This window comes from Saimiri boliviensis, chromosome 8 (assembly GCF_048565385.1).
Source record: "Saimiri boliviensis isolate mSaiBol1 chromosome 8, mSaiBol1.pri, whole genome shotgun sequence".
NCBI lineage: Eukaryota > Metazoa > Chordata > Mammalia > Primates > Cebidae > Saimiri > Saimiri boliviensis.
Window position 1 is genome coordinate 546,954 of NC_133456.1, and position 21,117 is coordinate 568,070.

At 41.5% G+C, this 21,117-nt stretch overlaps 2 protein-coding genes and 1 pseudogene across 14 annotated transcripts in view; 1 reads left to right on the top strand and 2 right to left on the bottom strand.

Moving 5' to 3' along the window:
* Positions 1 to 9,084, bottom strand: part of CLDND1 (claudin domain containing 1) — a 69,591-nt gene extending 60,507 nt beyond the window's left edge. For 6 of the 13 annotated variants that reach the window (XR_012518690.1, XR_012518691.1, XR_012518689.1 and 3 more), the window contains exons 1-5: positions 8,963 to 9,031; positions 7,817 to 7,860; positions 7,297 to 7,606; positions 4,965 to 5,075; positions 2,987 to 3,124 (exon numbers count right to left, since the gene is read on the bottom strand). Coding sequence is in view for 9 of the 13 variants with exons in the window: in XM_074403533.1 (XP_074259634.1) it covers positions 2,987 to 3,124; positions 4,965 to 5,075; positions 7,297 to 7,606; positions 7,817 to 7,860; positions 8,963 to 8,969 (610 nt within the window). In the remaining 4 variants the exon portion in view is untranslated. Of the gene's footprint in view, positions 1 to 1,415; positions 2,816 to 2,986; positions 3,125 to 4,964; positions 5,076 to 7,296; positions 7,607 to 7,816; positions 8,534 to 8,962 lie in introns of those variants that run through there. The other 7 variants (XM_039477119.2, XM_039477112.2, XM_039477115.2 and 4 more) reach the window with 7 other exon arrangements.
* A 93-nt stretch (positions 9,085 to 9,177) lies between these two features.
* LOC141585311 (large ribosomal subunit protein eL38 pseudogene) lies at positions 9,178 to 12,436 on the bottom strand (annotated as a pseudogene).
* A 6,312-nt stretch (positions 12,437 to 18,748) lies between these two features.
* On the top strand, positions 18,749 to 20,470 carry GPR15 (G protein-coupled receptor 15). Its single transcript, XM_003943528.2, has one exon. It carries the CDS (start codon positions 18,894 to 18,896, stop codon positions 19,974 to 19,976), a length of 1,083 nt encoding a protein of 360 aa, XP_003943577.1. The 5' UTR covers positions 18,749 to 18,893; the 3' UTR covers positions 19,977 to 20,470.
* The last annotated feature ends 647 nt before the right edge of the window (positions 20,471 to 21,117 follow it).

Genomic DNA, 21,117 nt, shown 5'->3' on the forward strand with positions numbered 1-21,117 from the left:
CCTAAACAAATATTCTAGAATTCCTTTGTTGTACCAAATTCTGGTGTTTTATGGCTATACTTAATAAATTTTGAAATGAGTCTTTTGCTAGAAATCATAGAAGATATTTACCCACGTCATTTAGTTAGGAGCTATAAAATTAAAAAGGTCTTTAAACACTTTTTTTTTTTTTTTTTTTTTTTTTGAGACAGTTTCGCTCTTGTTACCCAGGCTGGAGTGCAATGGCGTGATCTCGGCTCACCGCAACCTCTGTCTCCTGGGTTCAAGCAATTTCTCCTGCCTCAGCCTCCCGAGCACCTGGAACTACAGGCGTGTGCCACCATGCCCAGCTAATTTTTGTATTTTTAGTAGAGACAGGGTTTCACCATGTTGACCAGGATGGTCTCGATCTCTTGACCTCGTGATCTACCTGTCTCGGCCTCCCAAAGTGCTGGGATTATAGGCGTGAGCCACCGCGCCCGGCCTTAAACACATTTCTTAAATTGCCATAAAATTCATTCTGAAAAATCTGAAAATTTATTTTTTACTTTGGAGGTTACTTTCAAAGATTAAATGAAGAGATTAATAGGATTTGCCTTGCCCCTAATTTTACGTATTAGGTTGATCGAAAACGGTTGAATATATCAGCAGTTTCCTATGGTTCAACCTGATTAGAATCCGTTTCCCATTAAATGAAATAATACAGCACTATATATCCCAAAGAAGAGTCTTTGCAGGAAAGATGACCTCAGCTACCCTGCAACACGCTAAAAGTACCAACTACAACACATACTCAGCAGCAGAGGTTATGGTGACAGCTAGCTTCCCATGTAACGCTGGGGTAGTAAGAGGCAGAGACATTGTTTCAAATAACTGACCAATACAAAAATGTCATGCTCCCAAAAACTTTCATATCCCATTCCCAAAGGTGTTTTGTTTGTTCACTTAGCTTTTCTCTTTTCCACCTTCCACAGAAGGGGCGGAAGAGCAATGACTCTTTAAGAATTAAGATTAGATAGAAGCCAGACTTAACCAGCCATTTCAAGGGCAATAATTGGCTATAGAGTAATGCTGGCTTTGTTATAAGTCAGAGGCTGACTTGATTGTTTAATATAGAACACAAACATCCACAGCCACTAAATGACTTTACAGAAAACTAGCCACATTAAGTATGACATGTAGACATCACAAAACTACTTTTGAGTACCTGGTTTAACATTCTGAAAAATAAAAGAAAGATTTTCTTATTTCTAACAGGGGCAAGGAGTTCCAATTTTCCATAAGATAAAACAAGAGCCCCAAACACAGGACATAAAGACGGCTCTGTACAGCAAGATTCACTTTCCACAGATAGCCACAGAGATTCCCCACCACTTCTTTATCCCGAAGTGTTGAGATTCAAATCAATTCAGACACTCTACATACAATTCATTGAGTCCTTTTCATTTTCAATTTTATTTTTTAAAAAAAGACATTTAGGTTATGGTAAGAAATTATGAGGTTACTTTTTTTTAAAATCTGTCAATTGCTACAGTAGTGGAATAAATAAATAAGATTTTTTAAAGTTCAATGTTTATAGACATACTTATAAAAATGACTGAATTAGAAGACATTAAATAAAATTGATACACACCAGGAAGGGATTTCGGCAAGGAAAGGCACATCATATTACCACAAGAAATAAAGACCATAGTTGGAGGTTGATGGACAGCCAAACTTTAGATCTTGTGGTAGGTTTCCCAGCTCTGGAGGGTCATTATTGTGAACCGTTCTTTATGGTACCGAGCTAGAGTAAATAGCAGTTGGGGAATGTTACTTTGTAACTGCATTGTAATGTTAAAAAGAAAGCACACTTTCAATAACCCTGCTATGTGAAGAGGAAAGGAAAAACATCCCAAATGATTTGGTGGTACGAAAAATTTTATGGAGAGTTAAAAATAATCATCTTAATCCTTGTCTGGCTGAATTGGAATTCTTGCAGTTACAAAGTTAAAATTTCAAGTAAACATTGTAATTTTCACTTTTTGTAGACAGACACAGTGCAGATATAAACAGCTGCCATATCTCACCTCAGATGAAGCTATGTGCCAATGCTTAGGGAAAATGACATTAGATAATTTCCCAATTTTATAGCGCTTAAGTCTTTGAAAGCAGCACTAATACTGCTGGCTGACTGGCTATCTACAACAGCCAAGTGAACAGGAAGTCTGGACAATGATGAGAGGTTTCCCAGAGAAACTATTAGAGAGTTTTCAGTTGAATAGTTAGTTACTTTAGTTTTACTGCAAAGTCTAACAGACATTAGCAGAACTTGCTTGGGTCAAATTCCTCTGCCAATTATCTTTCATAAATTTGTGTCAAGTCTCTATCCATTTCTTTCTGTCTAGACCTATATTAGTTTATCTGAAAGACGGCATCACTTAAAGTAAACCACATAAATTTTAGTGGCATTAAGTGTGTATTTAGTGGTGTATGTGTATAAATAAAATAGATTTTCATAATAAAACGGTATATCCACAAATAAAAATTAAAAACAACTGAGAGGGGGGTGAGGAAAGTATCAGTTATTATTTTAAAAAAATAAAATGGCAATTGTAAAGCAGGCGGTTTCTTGCTCATGCCACACGATACGCCTTCATTAAGGTGTACTCTTTCCGGTTGGTGTGAGCAGCCCAGATGAAGAGAGCAGAAGCCATGAACTGTAAGGGAGCTGAGACACAAGCCAGGCAGAAGGACCATCCAAATTCACCCGATACATTGTCAGGGAGCTCTAGTTTCTGGTGGAGCAGTTCAATTCCAGCAACGTAACAACTTACTGAGCCCAGTGTACACAGACCTTGAGGGAAAAATCAGGAAAAAAAATAAAACATGGCTGGGTAAAAGCACAGTGAAGAGCTTTCCAGGCAGTATGACAGGGCAGTTAATACGTGAACACTTAAGATTTATAACTCTTTGGTCCCTACGGAGACAGGAGAAGCTAAAAGGTAAGTATGATGGCAAAACCCACCTGCCAGGAGATGGAGGATGCCCGTGGCGATGGTGGGGTACAAGCTTCGGCAAATGCAAGCACAAAGTCCAATCAAAGCCCCGAAGCACATCAAACCCAAACTCACGAAAGGCAGGAGGAACTGGCAGCGCCATAGATCTGATTGTAAAAAGAGAGAACAGGAATGTGACCGTGACTTCAGACCGTTTCTCCACAATGGCAATTTCTTTCATATTCTAATTAGCAATTTTCTCAAAAAGTGAGAACTATTTTAACATTGAGGCATCGTTTCGAAAGTGCATTATTCAAAAAGATGCTGACCTCATCCTGATAAAAGTGAAAAGGACACTGACAGGTGGCAATTACAGAGGGTTCATTACAGACCACGCTGAATCTGTCCACACATTCGCTGTGTTAATCCTCCCAACAACCGTAAACGGCGGGTACAGTCAGCCCTCCAAATCCGCAAGTTTTGCATCCACATATTCAACCAACCAAGGGTTAAAAATATTCAGAAAAAAAAAGAAAAAATAATACAAATTTTAAAATATATAACAACTATTTACATAGCATTTATATTGTATCGGGTATTATAAGTAATCTAAAGATGATTTAAAGTATACAGGAGGAGGCCAGGTGCAGTGGCTCACGCCTGTAATCGCAGCACTTTGGGAGGTTGAGGCAGGAGGATCATGAGGTCAGGAGTTCAAGACCAGCCTGGCCAACATGGTGAAACCTCGTCGCTACTGAAAATACAAAAATTAGCCGGACATAGTGTGCGTGCCTGTAATCCCAGGTACTCAGGAGCCTGAAGCAGAAGAACTGCTTGAACCTGGGAGGTGGAGGATCGTGCCACTACACTCCAGCATGGGCGACGAAGCGAGACTCCAGCTCAAAAAAAAAAAAAAAAAAGTGTAAATAACCTTTGCAAAGTAACACAGTTAAGTGGCAGAGCCAGGATTTGATACAAAAATCACTCTGACTCTACCTACCAACAATATCTAAGTCTTTATAGGACATAAAGGCAGTAACAACAAGAAAATTAATGGTAATTATAAATGACCTGTCTTATAGGGCTGTTGAAAGAATTACATAAAGCACAAAGCAGAGAATCTGGAATATACAAGTACTCAATAAAAGGTGGCTTTAATTATCATAAATCCTTCATCAACATGGGAAAACCTGATGACCTTATAAAACACGTGATTCCATTTTTAGATACTATTCATTATTAGAAATGTATTCATATCCATCTTGACCAAACTTACCCTTCGGTGCTGGTTCACTTTCTGGAACTTAAGTGTTTTTCTAACTTACTTCCCTTAAAACCCTCCTAGTAATAAACTGCTTGCTATATCTTCTTTTTATAAAACTAAATACCTACATCTTATTCAACCTTTTCTCTTACAACATGGTCACTCTTCTGGGCAAGGAACGTCCCTATAGCCCTGAAAACTGAGACTCAAATCTGACGCATGGGCTGCCTGACCGTCAACGAATAGACTGTTCCTAATAAATACTTTCATCTTTTTGTCATCCACCCTTTTGTTACTACCACCTAAGACTGGATAAACACTTCGGGCAGGCCTGACAACTCACTGACTCATTTAGAGCTTGTAGTCAGATTTTTTCACAGAAATCAATCTGAACTCAAGCAGTGTAAAGTGTTTAATTCAAACATAGGAATTTATAAGTTATCCCAACCAAATTTCCTCTTATTAAATGGGCCCATTAATAATATCTTTTGAAGATCTAGATCCCATCATCCAATGAAGTAGTTGTCCCTGTCAACTTCAAATCATTTGAAATTTGGTAAGCATGTATCTACCTTCTAAAATATGTGATCAACAGAACAGAGTTCATTGGATACTGTTAGAGATCTTATTTAAAAGTTGGCACAATCTACTAACTCATCTTCTTCCAAAAACAGAGTCCAAAAAAAGGCAAATAAAATTATCACTGCTTCTCCCAACCGTCCTGGTGAAGTCAAAGTACTCACAGGTCCTAAGTAGATCAATCCCGCTATTGTGGTTTCCGGGATCAACAAATTTCTCCATGAACTGCTCCGTCAGTGTGAAACTCACACATTTTGTGACCGCATCAAATGACTCTGGAACAAGAACAAGTGCCTGTTGTTTTCATCATAAACATTTAACAAAAATCTCTTTCAGTAATTATTCTCCGAAGTAAAAAGTAAAAGGCGTTTCCAGAGGGGTCAGCAACTTCTCTGGCCCTGACTGACACACAGGTTTCACAGACGTCCAATGGATGCCACTGGTCCTCAGTGGCAGGCTGAAGACATAGGCATGAGGAAGAAAAATAAAGTGGAAGCAGGAAAATGAATGGCAGAATAGCTACATAAGAAGCCTAGGGGCCAGGTGTGATGGCTCACGCCTATAATCCAAGCACTTTGGAGGCCAAGGCGGGTGGATCACCTGAGGTTGGAAGTTCAAGACCAGCCTGACCAACATGGTGAAACCCAGTCTTTATTAAGAAAAAAAAAAAAAAAAAAAAAAAAGCCTAGGAAGAAGGGGAGGAAACAAAGACCGAAATAAACAGGAACGTCGACCTTCTGGCCCAACTCTGCTTCACCAGTCACATCCCCAGCTCAGGGAATGGCAGCTCCACCTTCCCAGTCACTCGGACTGGAAACTTTAATTTTTGTACATTTACACTCTATCAGGAAATCCTAGGAGTTCTTTCTTCAAACTAGGTCCAGAAAACAGCTGCTGCTCAGGGCTACAGCTCTGGTGTGAGTCATAATCATCACTTAACCTGAATTACTTCTTCCAGCTTCCACCTTTGCCTGCCGTCTCTGTTCTCACAACAGCCTGGGTGACCAGATCATGGCTCACCACTGTATCTGGAGTCAACACCAAAGTTCTCACTATGCCTAGAGTCTTCCAGGATTTGGCCAGTGCCACTCCCAAAGCAGGTCTTTGGCAGCACTCTCAACTTCCTGACTCCCTCTTCATTCCAGCCCAGTGGCTTCCTACTGGTCCTTGAATATTTCAGGCATGCTCCCGCCAAAGGGCCTTTGCAGCAGATGTCCCTTCCAGACTAAATGACTACCTCCCCATTTACCCATACGGCCAACGCTTTCATCTAGTCTTTACATTCTTTATTCAAGTGTGTCTTCTCAATAAGACCTACCTCAAGTATCCTACTGAAAATCATGACCTATGGCCCCCAATACTCCTTTCCCACATATTTCTAAATCCCTTTAGTGTTCTGTTTTGCCATAGCGCATGTCATCTTTTAACATACTAAATATTTATTCTGTTTATACTGTTATATTCTGTTTAGTGCCTTTCATCCTTTATTAGAATGCTAGCTCCCCAGGAATAAAGATTCTGTTCTCTTTCCTGATGTTCTCCCAGCTAAGAGGCCCTGCAACATGAAGGCATGCAATACGTATTTGTTTAATGAATGACCAAGTGATAACACTCCACTACCAACTCCAGTGTCAATATCAAGGGCTCCTGCAACCTCAGAAGTCAAACTGAACATTTTACAATGAATTTTTAACCAACTTTCTCCCCTTTCCTTTCAAATTACCTCTTTATTCAGATACAATGACATACCATCCTTTTGATATGTGGTAACTCAAGCTTGTTCTGCTACGATTTGAATACAATGCTTCCCCACTAAGGGGCCAACAGAAGTAATCATAAATAAACTGTAACGTTGTTCCTTACAAAGAGTTCTGAGGCTACCATTTTAATAACTGGAAATTAAAACCTTTAAGTGTTAAATAAGAATGCCCGCAAAATAAACCTGAAAAACTGAGTTGTGGTTTTTTTTTACTTCTGTCATACAAATATCTTAACCTACAAATTCTGTATCAAGATTGTTGCAAAACAGTCTCATAATTACACAGATTTAAATGTAGAGCTGGTCAAATTATATCCTCTAAGTCATAAGAGCAAATGATAGATATGTAGTATAATACAGCTAACCCATAAAAGAACAATTTTTTGAGTTGATTTTCGATGGTAGCCCTTTACTAGTTATCAAATATTTTTAAAGTCTTTCGATGTACTTTTTCAACCATTTCTTTATGACATGTGTGAGATTAATAAAAAGTATTTAATGCACGAATAAGTATATAAATTTTAAACGGCTTTCTCAGGATACGAAAAGTTCCTCATCCAGCCAATATTGATGAGTACCATGGTAATGCAGAGAAGGTGGGGAGAGAAGGTGGTAGGAAGAGAAGATACACCATGATTTATTCCTTTAAGCTACTTACATATAATTGGGCAATCATTAGGTTGTTTTGTCTATTATTAAACAGGTAAAGGAGAGAGAAGTTAAAATAAGAGAAATACCTGTCCTTTCTGGTGGGCTATACCAATGCATGTTTTTGGATATGGTGATACACCGTCTCCACAATCCCACCGTGCCATTGTATCGAAAAAGTGCATCATTGTAAGTCTTTTCATCTGCCTCGTCACTAACGAATTCATCCCAGATGCTTTTATTCAAATCGCTGGAATTTTCTTGAACTGGACTTCGATATTCATACCAGAAGTCTGTGCCAATGGAGGCTGCCATGTAGATGGTGGAAATGAGGCTAAGCACACAAGCAATAACAAACGCTGTAGCAAAACGGTTATCCATTCTGGCATTCAGACTGCTCTGTTTAAAAGTTGAAGGAAAAAAAGTTAGACTTTAAGAACAAATAAGAAAGATTATTTTGAATTATTCCAAAGGACCCTTCACCCGATTCCCCATGCCTTCGTACATAACCATTAAGAATTTTTTTTTTTTTTAGAAAGCAAGCATGCTTTTGAGTAAGTTTAAAACAAAACTCATTCTCATAAAAGTACTTATTGAATGCTCACATACCCAGGATGCTACGGAGACAGCGGTCTTGTTCTCTAGTCTATCACCTGCATACTAAAACAGACAACACTGAAATGGACATACACATTACAGATACAAACAACAGACATGCCCACGATCAGCAGTGTACCGTGCACACATTTTAAATTACAGGCTGAATTTCTGCAGGAGCTGCAGAGGATTAAGTGCTCTGGATTTGAGTGTTAAAAAGGCACAGGAAAAGGAAGCAGTGGAAATTGGCTTCTCCCAGTTTCCTCGGAAGAGGTAAGCCTCCTAAAAACAAAGGTCAGAGTCAGGAGCCACATGGAAAACACAGTGGAAGATGTCTGTTGACCCCGAGGGAAAGGTTGTCTTAGGTGTATAAAATAGCAAAGGAACAATAACATGTAATCATGCTAGATAGCCATCTCTCCCTAATCCTTAAAGCTAAGCCAAGCTGCTTTACGCTGCCAAACGCTTCAGTCCTGTCTGCTCGCCCTATTCCTTATACTTCGGAAGCTCCTCAACTGAAACCTTGCTCTCTCCGCCCAAATCCTAAATGCAATATACGTCCGCAAAAGCTCAATGATCCCCCCTCGGCCCGACAGAAAACTCTCCAAATAGGGCCCCTCCCCAGGCGTGGGCAGTAAACGGCCGCAGCAGAGCGAGTCCCGGCGGCCGGCGCCGGGCCCCGCACCACCCGGCACGTGCGCGCCGCGGCCGTGCCCACCCCCGGCGGAGGGGCCCGGAATACACGCTCGCGAACCGGGCTTGCCGAGTTGGGAGACCGGGAAGCGGCTCGGGAAGGACGAGGGCCGCGGCAGGCCCGGCAGCTCTCAAAGCGGGCTCGGTATTTTGGTTTCTGAAAAACTGCCCCCTTCGCCCCGGTGCTCCCCAGTGACCCGACGCGGTCCCGGCCCTGGGAACGGCGGCGCGGCGCCCACCACCCGGGGAGGGCGGGGCGGGGGAGGGCGGCCGGGAGACAGACCCCGCCGGGGGCCGCGGGGGCCAGGCCAGGCCCCGCCCTCGAGCGCTCGGCCCGGGGACGAAGCCGCCGCTCGGATCCCGCCCGGCCCCGACCGCGCCCGGGAAGGGGCCCCTCTCCCAACCGCCGGGAGCGCGGCCCCGCGACGCGACCCCCGCCCGGCCGCGCCGGCCCCGCTGGCTCACCGCCCATCCTCCTGCGCAGCCGGCCTCCCCCTGGAGCTCAGACCCCAGCGCCCCGCTCTCCCCGCGCCGCCGCTGACGCACTTCCCTGCAGAGCCCGCCCCCTCCATCGCTCCCGCGCCTCCGCCTCCGCCCCCACCCCGGGCAGGGCCGCGGCCCGGGGGCCGAGGGGCCTTGTGGGAGTTGTAGGAGGGACAGCCTGAACACCGCCCGGCGCCGCTCGCGGTGCGTTGTGGGAGGTGTAGTTCCGCTGCTCGGGCCGGCGGGTGCGCAGAAGGGAGGTGTAGGCTGCTGGAGTCCTGCGCTTTAGGGAGCAACGGGCGACGCTCCAGAAAGCAGAGCGGCCTGTTTCCGGTCACCGCCAGTCAATGACCGTGACCTCCAGTCGATGACCGTGAGCTGTTCAGCTTAGGTCGGACTCAGTCCTGTGCTGCTCCTGCCGCACACCACCCTGCCTCTAGATCGAAGCACAGATGAACACAAATGGGCTCCTCCTTGTGAAACGCTCACCCGTTGTGTTTCCCTCGCCCGGGAGCAGAGCGTCCTTCTGATGTCACCGCCTAAGTTTAGGCTGAGAAGTATGTGACCTGGCAGACAGCACCCATCAAGAATGCAATGACGTTATTTGGGTTTCATAAAATGGGTGGTTGTAGCTGCCTTCTTTTTATGGCAAGTGACACTCGTTTCTTTATTGTAGAAATGTTCCTTTAAAATTTTTTTCATTTAATTTTCAAAGTGTTAATAATACTGAGGACACCAGATATGCCAAAAATGAATAAAAAATCGTGGATATAGTAGGAAAAAGACTGGCATTTGGAGAACATCACTCAACCAGAGACGGTCACGGACAGCATTGGAGACTGCAGATCACGTGCGGTACAGAAGCAACAATGCATCAGCCCTCAGGCTTGACACAGGAGAAATTCATGGCCAGGAAGCAGGGACATCTTAGCGGTGACATGTGTGGAACTATGAACGTGGTGGCCTGGGACCAGCAAATGGTGGATCTCTCAATAGTAACCTACAGGGAAAGCTGACTCAGGGACAGAGATTTCAAACCCTCACTGTGTCCCCTAATGCTTTGTAATTTAGCAACAGGAGAAAGATGGGAGCTTCAAGTTGATATTGAATTTCTACCGCTTTGACAGTTACAGGCATGGTATGTTTCTCTGTCTGTAGTGAACTGGTATTCACATGCAGCACATAATAAGGTAGCCAAATATAATATTCAAACATGACTCTGGATTTTCACATACAGCATGTAATAAAAAAGATTTGTCAGGGGCAGCAACTAGAGAAAGTGGTGGAGGAGCGTGGGCAAGTTGTCAATGTGTAGTAAGACTCATAAATGTATTTATACACCAGGAAATGTCTTCATCCATCGGCCTTCACTAGAAGTCCGCAACTTTCAGATTTACCTCTCCACTGAGATCGAGTGGTCAGTAAACCAGGCAAAAGGGAAGTTCAAAGGAGAGAGAAGAGGAAACAATTTCCGTCTATAGATAAAGGAGCTAGAGAGAGTAACTGACGTGGTAGCAAACTTGGTATTAGAGTAACTATCATGGTAAAACACTTGAATATATTCATTTTATGACTTTGGAGAATTAACCTTCTTTAAGTCTTGGTTGTCTTTTTTCCAAAATGTGGAAGTTGACAGTAGCATCTATCCCACATGATCATTGTGAAGATTAAGTGAGAAAGTACATATAAAACGCCCAGCACAGAACCTGGCACTTAGGAAAGAATCATGAAATTACTGGTATTTGCAAATATTTGTTGAATATCTATAATAGTAAGCGTAGTGAAAACAGCTTTTTGGTGGATTTTCAGTATTCTAATACAGTTCAAATCAGTGTGGCTGGTTCATTTCAGCTCCTTCACTGCCAGACTAAGGGGCAGGGACTGCTTCAGTTTCTCTGCCTTCTCTTTGTCAGTGATGACCGGAATATAAAGATACCTGCTGCATCGAACTTTAAACTTCACATTGTCCTTTTTTTCTTGATCTTGACAGATTTGGCATCCTTTGGTCGGGCTGTGAGCAAGTTCTTGATGTCCTCAATTTTCAGAGGCATGACAACAGGGCACGCAGGGAACAGGGGCAGACCCGGGAAACACGTGGGAAAAAGACAAACAGCTTTTGAAGCGCCTGGATTAACCCTAGAGGTTACCCCAAAACGGAGATAAGCCATTTATAGAGATAGGTGTTCCTGCTCGCTTCAGCAGGATTAAGGAACTCTGGACTAACCACCAAATGACTAGGAAAGATTTTCCAGGACTGTACTTTGGGCATCTTTGTTTAGCCCTGCTCAGGAGATTCCCAGGACTGGGATTCTATCATATATACAAGTCGTCATGACTCAAGAATACACCAGGAAATGTTTCTGGGAGGACCTGAAAAGGAGGATGACGCTTGTGCCCTTCAAGTCTTCAGAATGCCTAGACAACACTCAGGGCACATTGCACTGACCAGCCGAGTGTGAACCTGGAGGTGTCTGCATGTTTGCGGTTTTGAGCATCCTGACAAAGGACCTGAAGGGACTTATCACACCCAGTTTCACCAACCGCACACCGTATTTCTGGTTTATCTCCCCATCTTTGGTGTTTCCTAATTTCTATTTATGCTTGCTTGCTTGTATGAGTAGGTAAAATGAATCCTTAATAAATTAATAGAGCTAAATTTCTACCTCTCTTTTTACTCTGCTATTTGAGAAATGGTAGCTGGCCTCCTATTTTCACAAATATAAAAGATGATTTTGTGCAACCATGTAGAGATTATGGAATCTAGGTTTAAAAGCAAAGCTGAATGAGGCATCTAGTTTAACTTGTTAAAGATGGTTCTAGTTTCAACAGGAAGGCAAATTATAGTTACAGCACATTTAAAATTAACCCAATAACTGAAAATCTAGATACTCAGATGTTGTAACTTGTTTGTGTTGTGTACTTATGAAACAACTCTTCACACTAGAATTTCCATCAATATCAAATTCCCCAATACATTTAATATTATTTTTAATTGCATGTTTTTAGGAATTATAAGTTATATCTACATTATAAGATATATCTACATTATGTTTTTCTAATGCAATTTTACCCTGTTGGTTTTTCTTACGAACTTTGGAGTTCAGAAAGGAAGAAAATGGAAATATGCACAAGTTCTGGGTTCCAACCAAAAACTATTCTTAAAAATGTACCTATCACCGGGCACGGTGGCTCAAGCCTGTAATCCCAGGACTTTGGGAGGCCGAGGAGGGTGGATCACGAGGTCGAGAGATCGAGACCATCCTGGTCAACATGGTGAAACCCCGTCTCTACTAAAAATACAAAAAATTAGCTGGGCATGGTGGCATGTGCCTGTAATCCCAACTACTTACGAGGCTGAGGCAGGAGAATTGCCTGAGCCCAGGAGGCGGAGGTTGCGGTGAGCCGAGATCGCGCCATTGCACTCCAGCCTGGGTAACAAGAGCAAAACTCCGTCTCAAAAAAAAAAAAAAAAAAAAAAATGTACCTATCTTTGAATGTCCTTGCACCCATTCACTGTAGAACAATAACAGAACTTGATCAAGATCAAGGCAAATAAAAAATACATCTAAAAATGTCTCCTTTTTTTTTTAGCAATTCCTGTAAAGTGCCACATATAATAAAAACTATAATTTTCAGATGCCCATGCTTCTGAAAGACAGTGCATGCGCCATATGTAAATGAAAACTTTGTTTAAATTATCCTTTATTTAAAAATTATCAATGGATCTTTGACCTCTTTCTGGACCCCAGGGTCCTCACTAGTAAAATAGTTGTGCTAATGATCATTAATGTCACTTGAAGCTATAAAATTTTACAATGTATAATTCTACTGGAAGAATAATTCAACTACAAAAGTATGGTTTTTCACAGATCCACAGCACAGCGTTTCATTGCCGAATTTATATATTTTATACCTCAAGCCTAGGAAACGTACTAGAAGCAGAGATAGCGGCGAATGTAGACTGCAAAGAAAAAGGAGGAATGCCATGTGCATTCTGATTGGAAAAGATACCGAAAAACAGCCCTTGCTGTTTCAGAGATTAACAGTAATCATTAGGAAGGCTAAAATTATGGAAGAAAACTTTTTTGATTTCTTCTAAGTGACACGTATTAGTATAGAGTTATGGGTATGAATTGTGGGCCTCCAAAAAATATCTTTTCAAAAAGTAATCTTTTTTTTCCTTAAATTCTTTAAATTTAGTTTTAAAAATATCAGATTCTTTTTTTTTTTTTTTTTTTTTTTTTTTTTTTTGAGACGGAGTTTCACTCTTGTTACCCAGGCTGGAGTGCAATGGCGCGATCTCGGCTCACCACAACCTCCGCCTCCTGGGTTCAGGCAATTCTCCTGCCTCAGCCTCCTGAGTAGCTGGGATTACAGGCACGCGCCACCATGCCCAGCTAATTTTTTTTGTATTTTTAGTAGAGACGGGGTTTCACCATGTTGACCAGGTTGGTCTCGATCTCTCGACCTTGTGATCCACCCGCCTTGGCCTCCCAAAGTGCTGGGATTACAGGCTTGAGCCACCGTGCCCGGCAAAAAAATATCAAATTCTTAACATAGATTTTAATAATTCTAGGCACTTGTTATGTAGAACCACATTCTTGAAAAATGAAGCAAATATTGTCACTTTAAAAAAGTCACAGGGAGATGGATGCAGCAAACCACCATGGCACAAGTATACCCATGTAACAAACTTACAGGTTCTGCACATGTATCCCAGAACTTAAAGTATAATTTAAAAAAAAAAAAAAAAAAAGTCACTTTCCTAGATCTTGACTGAAGATCCAGCTTACAAGAAGATGTTAACTCTCACTCTTTCTGGGCACACTGAGCAACTCCAGCATTCACCAAAAAATGTCCTCAATCTTTTAAGATTCTTTTCCTTGTCTAGGAGAGCTCAAGGTTTTCTCTGGGTAGGAGATGGTATCACCTAAAATGGACAGCTTTTAATAGTGGTTAAAAGCCTGAGTTTGGAATGATATATTTGAGTAGAATTATTCAGCTGTATTAAATTCCTCACTTTACCAACTTTCAAAAAGTAATCTTTATTGCAGATAAGAAACTGATATCAATTAATTTAATTATTAATAAACTTTAAAAAGTCTTCATTGAGAGAGTCCTCATCACTATCCATCATAATTATTATGAGGCCATGACAGTGATATTTTTCACATTTATTTGTCTTCAAGTTGCTTTTGATTCAACCAGATGTGCTAAGTGAAAACATTAGCATAAGTTGACAAAAAATATGCTGCATTAACTTAGAAACATCTCTTCATATTAGTTTAAGATGTGACAAAGATCCCAGGATTAAATAGAAAGTGAAAGCTGTCTAACAAGTTTGTGAAAAGTCCCTATTCCTTGGAAATAACTGAAAATTCAAGCATGATTCATCCCAGATCTACAATCATTTGTTGACCATCTATTCCTTGCCACTCTGCTGGATGCCAAGGACAACAACATAAATAAACCCAATTTTTGTTACACACAACCTAAATTCAGATTAAATCTACTATTATGAAGAAACCTAAAGCATATATTGCTAGAATAGTAACATCATTTCTATCTATGTAAGTATTAGTTACCAAGGGAAATAACCCAGTAAATTAAGTGGGGGAGGGGGCCTCATAATCGGGAATATATGCCACTTAATTTGGCATGATGTGATACTACATTATATGGTACTAAATTCTCCAAGTAACTGAGAATTTAAAAATAATAATAAACTCCTAGAGTATAAACAATATAATCAGTTTTCTTAAATGGAACGCTTTGACTTTGCATACTCCTAAGAAATGGACAAGAGAATGTATCTAACAAGTGAATATATAATGACACTGTTTAATTGATAAGATTGATGAGAAATAATTAGTTGCTTCATGCTCTTTGCCATTTATTCTGGGACATATCAGCAGAGCATGTGTGAATCAAAGGCTACTTATCCAGGGATTTCTTTCTTCTATGCTATATACATGTAATCTGATCTCCACCTGATGTGCTTGACAGGGAAGAGGCTGAAGTAATGTTGTAATAAGTCCAATAAGCCTAACTGGGATGGCTCTATTATTAAATCTTCAGCCTGCCTGTGAAGCAGAGGCTGCAATCCACAGCAAGTAGTAACGGATTCACTTGAGCAGGCATTTCAGTAGAGAAAACCTTTCTCTGTCCTCAACATCTGAGCCAGTTCTGAACATAACTCAGGAATTGGAACATAGAATAAGTAAGACTTACAAATATAAATATAAATTAATTCCCAAAATTTTGTGATATCCAGACTAAAATACTTCCACAAATTTCCAATTTTGAGGATTACTTTTAGGTCATTTTAAAAAATTAGTCAAAATAATAACAAATAATAACAGAACAATAACAAAGCATAACATATAAGGTTGGTTAACTTACGTTAATTAGAACAGTGATTCTAAACTCTAGTCTGTTTAAATCACCTTGGATACTTGTTAAATACAAAGTCCTAGACTTCTTCCCCGGTGATTCTGACTGAATACATCTAGGACAGAGTTTGGCAATCTACAGTTTAGCAGGTGTTCCTGCTGACTCCAATCTGGGTAATACGATCTGGCATCCCCAGGTTCAAAACAATGGCTTTAAGAGCCCAAAAGGAACTTCAGCTGGGTAACTTCTGTATGCCAGAGGCCAGTCCAGAGATAACGAATAGTTGCTCATTAACAGCTCCAGGGGTCAGATACAGAGATAAATAATAGAGTGAAATGAGACAAGTACTTTGTAAGCAGTATTTTTAAAGTTCTTAGGAAATATAAAGGAAGAAGTAGTTATTTCTGCCAGGAGTTGGGTAGGAAAGTTGAGTGTTATTTTCTGAGAAAAAAAATTCTAAAGAGGTGGCATATACGCTCTCAGTTACCAATATTTATACCCTATTCTCTTTTTTTGCCATCACTCTGTTTACACAGACTTTTCATATGCTTATGGAACTCAGTGTTGCTTTTGAGTTTTGGTCTATGTATAGGTGTCTATTTTATTGTTAGTATCTGCATATTTATTTTAAAGAACACTCAAAGTCCTAAAATTGACCGTTGTACCAGCTTATTTACAACCCCACTTTAGCCAGCTTTATTGTGGATTTTGTCTTACATGAACATTGTACTCCAAGATATAAAAAGACTGCCCTATGCTATGTGTCTGTTTTTGGCTTAAAACATTCCATTTGTTTTCTGATTTGGGTACCAAGATACTGTTGATCCACAATGGATATTTTCACATTGTAGCTTTCTACCATTAAATATCATACTTTAAGGTGGCCATATATGATAAAGCAAACTATCTACAACGGTTTCAACACTTTGCTGAGGAAATCAGATTTGTGATAGTTTACATCAGCAAGCCAGCAACTTTTGAAACTTGAAAAAAAAAATGTAAGGGATACAGAATGAATGTGCAGCCAAATATTTTCCTCTACAGTATAAGCATGAACCCTTTTTCCATTTTATAATACCTTTATGTTGAATTCTTGAGACATATCAACATTTTTTTTAAAAAAGATAAAAATACCTTAGACCCAGAATCAACCATATTTTCTCAAATGCCAAAAGAACTTATGGTTGCAGGGTACAACACTCTAATATTAAAATTACAGTATACTTAAACTGTGATTTTAATTATGATTTTACTAATATATATGATTAGTACTTTAATGCACATGCAAACAGATATAGATGATGTGTTTAAATATTCTATATTACCTCATTAAGCCTTTTCAAGTAAATATTGTCGTACTTCAAATTTTTTACAAAATGAATTATTCTATTAAATAATTAAACCTTACCCAGTGGGAAAGATTTCTGTCCCAGAAATGTCAAAGCAGTTAATTAGTTTCTCTGATCTGTAATCTATATTTAGTAAGGAATATGCCCTCCATGAAATTAAACGAATTGCACACAGCAGCCAGGGCCACAAGAAAAGGCAGGCTCGGGCCCATAAATCAACTCCAGAGTGACTTCTGGGACTGTCCCAAGTCAGAGGAGCCTTCATCCTTCCCTGACCTCAGCTCGCTTGCCTGAGACTGAGGTGACACTAAGCCATATCAGGAGAAAGCGAAAAGGAGGAAGTATAACCGGCAGGATGATTCTTTTTAATATACCAATTACCAAATAAATGAAAATTCAGCAGGGCCAGGTTTGCTGGCCCACACCTCTAATCCCAGCATTTTGGGAAGCCATGACAGGCAGATTGCTTGAACTCAGGACTTCCCGACCGGCCTGGGCAACATGGCAAAACCCTGTCTCTACAAAACATGCAAAAATTAGTCGGGCATGGTGGTGGATGCCCGTAGTCTTAGCTACTCAGGAGGCTGAGGTGGGAGGATTGCATGAGCCTGGCAGTGAGCTGTGTTTGAGCCACTGCACTCTAGCCTGGGTGACAGTGAGACCCTGTCTCAAAAATTTTTTTTAAAAAAAGAAAAGCTTAAGAAAGGCCTTCAACTGCTTAATGACTGTATTTTCATCTACAAGCATACATTTTTCTATGAATAGTAATATCAACCTGAAACTGGAAGTCTGAAGATTAAATCAGATTAAAACATCTCCCTGTAACCTAATTAGAAGCTAAAAATACAGTTTTGGGTTTAATAAATTGGCTAACTTGTTAATTTTTCTTAAACTGTTAATAAATAAAAAGATCATTTCCTTACATAAGTATTCTTCTGTATTAATTTCTAACAACATATTAATAGTAATACTAATTCTAATAACCTTTTAATAAATTATTATGGTTATAGGAAAAAGAATACCAGAGAGCCTTGAGTCACTTTGGCCAGTAAAGAGCCGAAATCAATGGAGTCCATTTCAAAATGTGTTATGTTTTACTACGGTCATCATAATACAAAAGGAACAGAGTCTGATGACGCATATTTGAGGGTCAGTAGGAAGAAAATCTCCTAATCGATGATATTAAGTCTTAGCAAAAGGGAACTTCACTGGTTGAATTGCAATAGCAGATAAGAGGGTAAAAGTAGCAATGTGAGATTTTTTAACCCGTGTTTGCAAGTTACATAAGTAGCAACAATACCTGAAGTTAGACCCCAATTAATTCATTCCTGCTAGTTACGCTGGATAACAAAAAGAATTTTCTGAATCAACCCTAATAAACTACCACTTCCAAAGCACCAACTATGTGCAAGTTGCTGTTGCTAGTTGTAGTGAAAAATGGAAAATAACAATAATAAGAGCACAAAACGTGGTCCTAGCCTTCGGGGGATTTTTTAAAACTTATGAGACAGGATTGATTATGTGTGAAATGAAAGAGCTAACTAGATGGGGAGACTCTCATGCCCTAATTGGAGGCATGTCGTTGGACCTAGCTGTAGACTGGTATGATTTGGGAAACTTTTCATTCACTCTTTATACAAGGAAAGACTAGTTTTCTTCCTGTTTCGCCAACAAAGTAAATAAAGAGCCTATTTCCATCATCATTGCCTTAGGCTTTTAAATGTAGAACGGTAGCTTATATGTGAAACAGAAGGCTAGATCAAAATCAATTTCACTGTCAAAAGTAGAAAGGTCTTTAAAGGAGGTGAAAAAATCAAGTTAATTCATTTCTTAATTACTGGCCTTAAAGAAATAAATTGAATATCTTGAGAAAAAGAACTCAAAAAGCACCTCAGTTTCACGGGCAAATGCAAATTTAAAAAAAAACCACAACCACAACCAACCAACACCAATCAGGGCGGTGCTCCATGGCCCTTTCTGAGCATTGGTAGAAACTGCCTTTTTTAATCTCAGCTTTCATGTTTGTCCAAGATCTTTAAAGGGAGGAGAAAGAGAGAGAGAGAGAGAGAGGCAGGCACTGTGTGAAAGAAGCACCCTCGAGGTTTCTAAAATTTATAGCCAAAACTTCCTAGGCGAGGGCGCTCACCAGATTGGGCGTTTGCTCTCTGGTGATGGACCCAGAAGAGACTTCGGTCTATCTGGATTATTACGACGCCACAAGCCCCAGCCCCGGCCTCCAGGAGGCCCGGCCCCGCGTTCCCTACGGCTCCGTCCTGCTCCCCGTCTTCTACGCCGCGGTGTTCCTCGCCGGGCTGCTGGGGAACCTCGTGCTCGTGGCCGCGCTGCACTGCAGGCCCGGCGGCAGGAGGCTCATCGACGTCTTCATCACCAACCTGGCCGCCTCCGACTTCTTGTTCCTGCTCACGCTGCCGCTCTGGGTGGACAAAGAGGCGTCCTCGGGACGGTGGCGGGCGGGCGCCTTCCTGTGCAAGGGCAGCTCGTACGCCATCGCCGTGAACATGCACTGCAGCGTGCTCCTGCTCGCCTGCATGAGCGCCGACCGCTGCCTGGCCGTCGTGCGGCCCGCGGCGTCCCGGCGGCTCCGGCGGAGGGACGCTGCCCGCGCGCTCTGCGCCGGCGTCTGGCTGGCCTCCTGCCTGCTGGGGCTGCCCACGCTTCTGTCCAGGGAGCTCGCGCCCATCGGGGACCAGCCCTACTGTGCCGAGCAAAGGGCAACGCCTGGCAGACTCACGTGGTCCCTGGTGGCCTTGATTCTCACCTTCTTTGTGCCTCTGCTGAGCATCGTGACCTGCTACTGCTGCATCGCGAGGAGGCTGTGTGCCCACTACCGGCAGTCGGGAAAGCACAACAAAAAGCTGAAGAAGTCCATCAAGGTCATCTTCATCGTCGTGGCGGCCTTCCTGGTCTCCTGGCTGCCCTTCAGTACCTTCAAGCTCCTGGCCATCGTCTCCGGGCTGCGGCGAGGAATCTATTCTCCCTCGGCCGTTCTTCAGTTCGGCATGGAGGTGACGGGACCCTTGGCGTTTGCCAACAGCTGCGTCAACCCCTTCATTTACTATACCTTCGACAGCTACATCCGCCGGGCGGTCGTGCGCTGCTGGTGCCCTTGCCTGAAACTCCGTGACCTCGGGAGCAGCGCCGAGACGTCGGACAGTCGCCTCTCCAAGGCCCTCTCCGCCTTCCTTCATGCCGAAGATTTTACCAGGAGGAGGAAGAGATCTGTGTCACTCTAAAGGGAACTGTGACACGCTGAGCTCCGTGATGGGCCGAGGAGTTAACCTTTGTCAGCCACAAAGAGAGAAGTGTTGATGACAGGATTCACATGGCTTCGCAGATGCAAGGAAGAGTTAATTTTTACAGCAAGGTCTGAAACGTCTCCACGTTGTGGACATAATTAGGCACGCGCTGTTTTCTCAGCTGAGCAGCCTTCTTGAACCCTACCAATCAAGTCCACCAGACAAAATCCAACTCCCATCTGTCCTTAAACTCTTGGATAAAGGCTCCAGCTTGAACCAGCCCCTTTCTTCATGATCGTTAATGGGCGTTTGGGCCTTTCCTCTCCGAAGAACCGTGGTTATCTTCAATCCCACCATCCTTCATCCTGAGCTCCAAACTGGACTACGTTTAAATGATTCTGCCTACTTCCACCTGATGAGAAATGCAGCAACCATGCAGGTAACAACAATGTAATACACCTGCACTCTGTAATTAATTGTTTCTGAGTTACTAAGCTGGATTCTGGCCTCAGTCTTTAAAGCTGTATATAGTGATTCTTCATCATTGTCCAACATTGTGCTTCATCCTATGCTTATTCACAATGGCTTTGGACCGGCAAAAAAAAAAAAAAAAAAAAAAAACTCATGGGGATTTTGTATAGTGTATGTAATTTCGGACTTCCTTTATCATGCGGTCTTCTAGTATTTTAACACATAAGCATATGGCAAGATTCAACCTCTGTTTGCTTTATAAGATATTGATAGAAATGTGTCCCATTCATAATGGTGTAGTAACTATTTTTTAATGAGGTTTTACTATGCTCTTTTGTTTTCATTGCCTTTATAAATTAGGATTTGACTTTGCTTTAATTACATGTTTTTAATTACACAGTTGCCTAGTTATCATATGAAAATGTTGTTACTAATCTAATTGGAACTCATCAAATGCTCAGCTCTACCCCCGTGCAGATTATCATTTTGTATTTTAATTAAAATGTTGGTGCCTCACATTCCCTATGCCATCATTTGCTTGGTGCATATAATTTCAAGATAAGATTCAGACTGTTCTGTATTCAGCAGAAGTAGAAAATCTCTAACAAAGATGTCATTAGTATTTTATATATGTTTTTTCCATATCCAGAAACCTTTAATTCCTTTA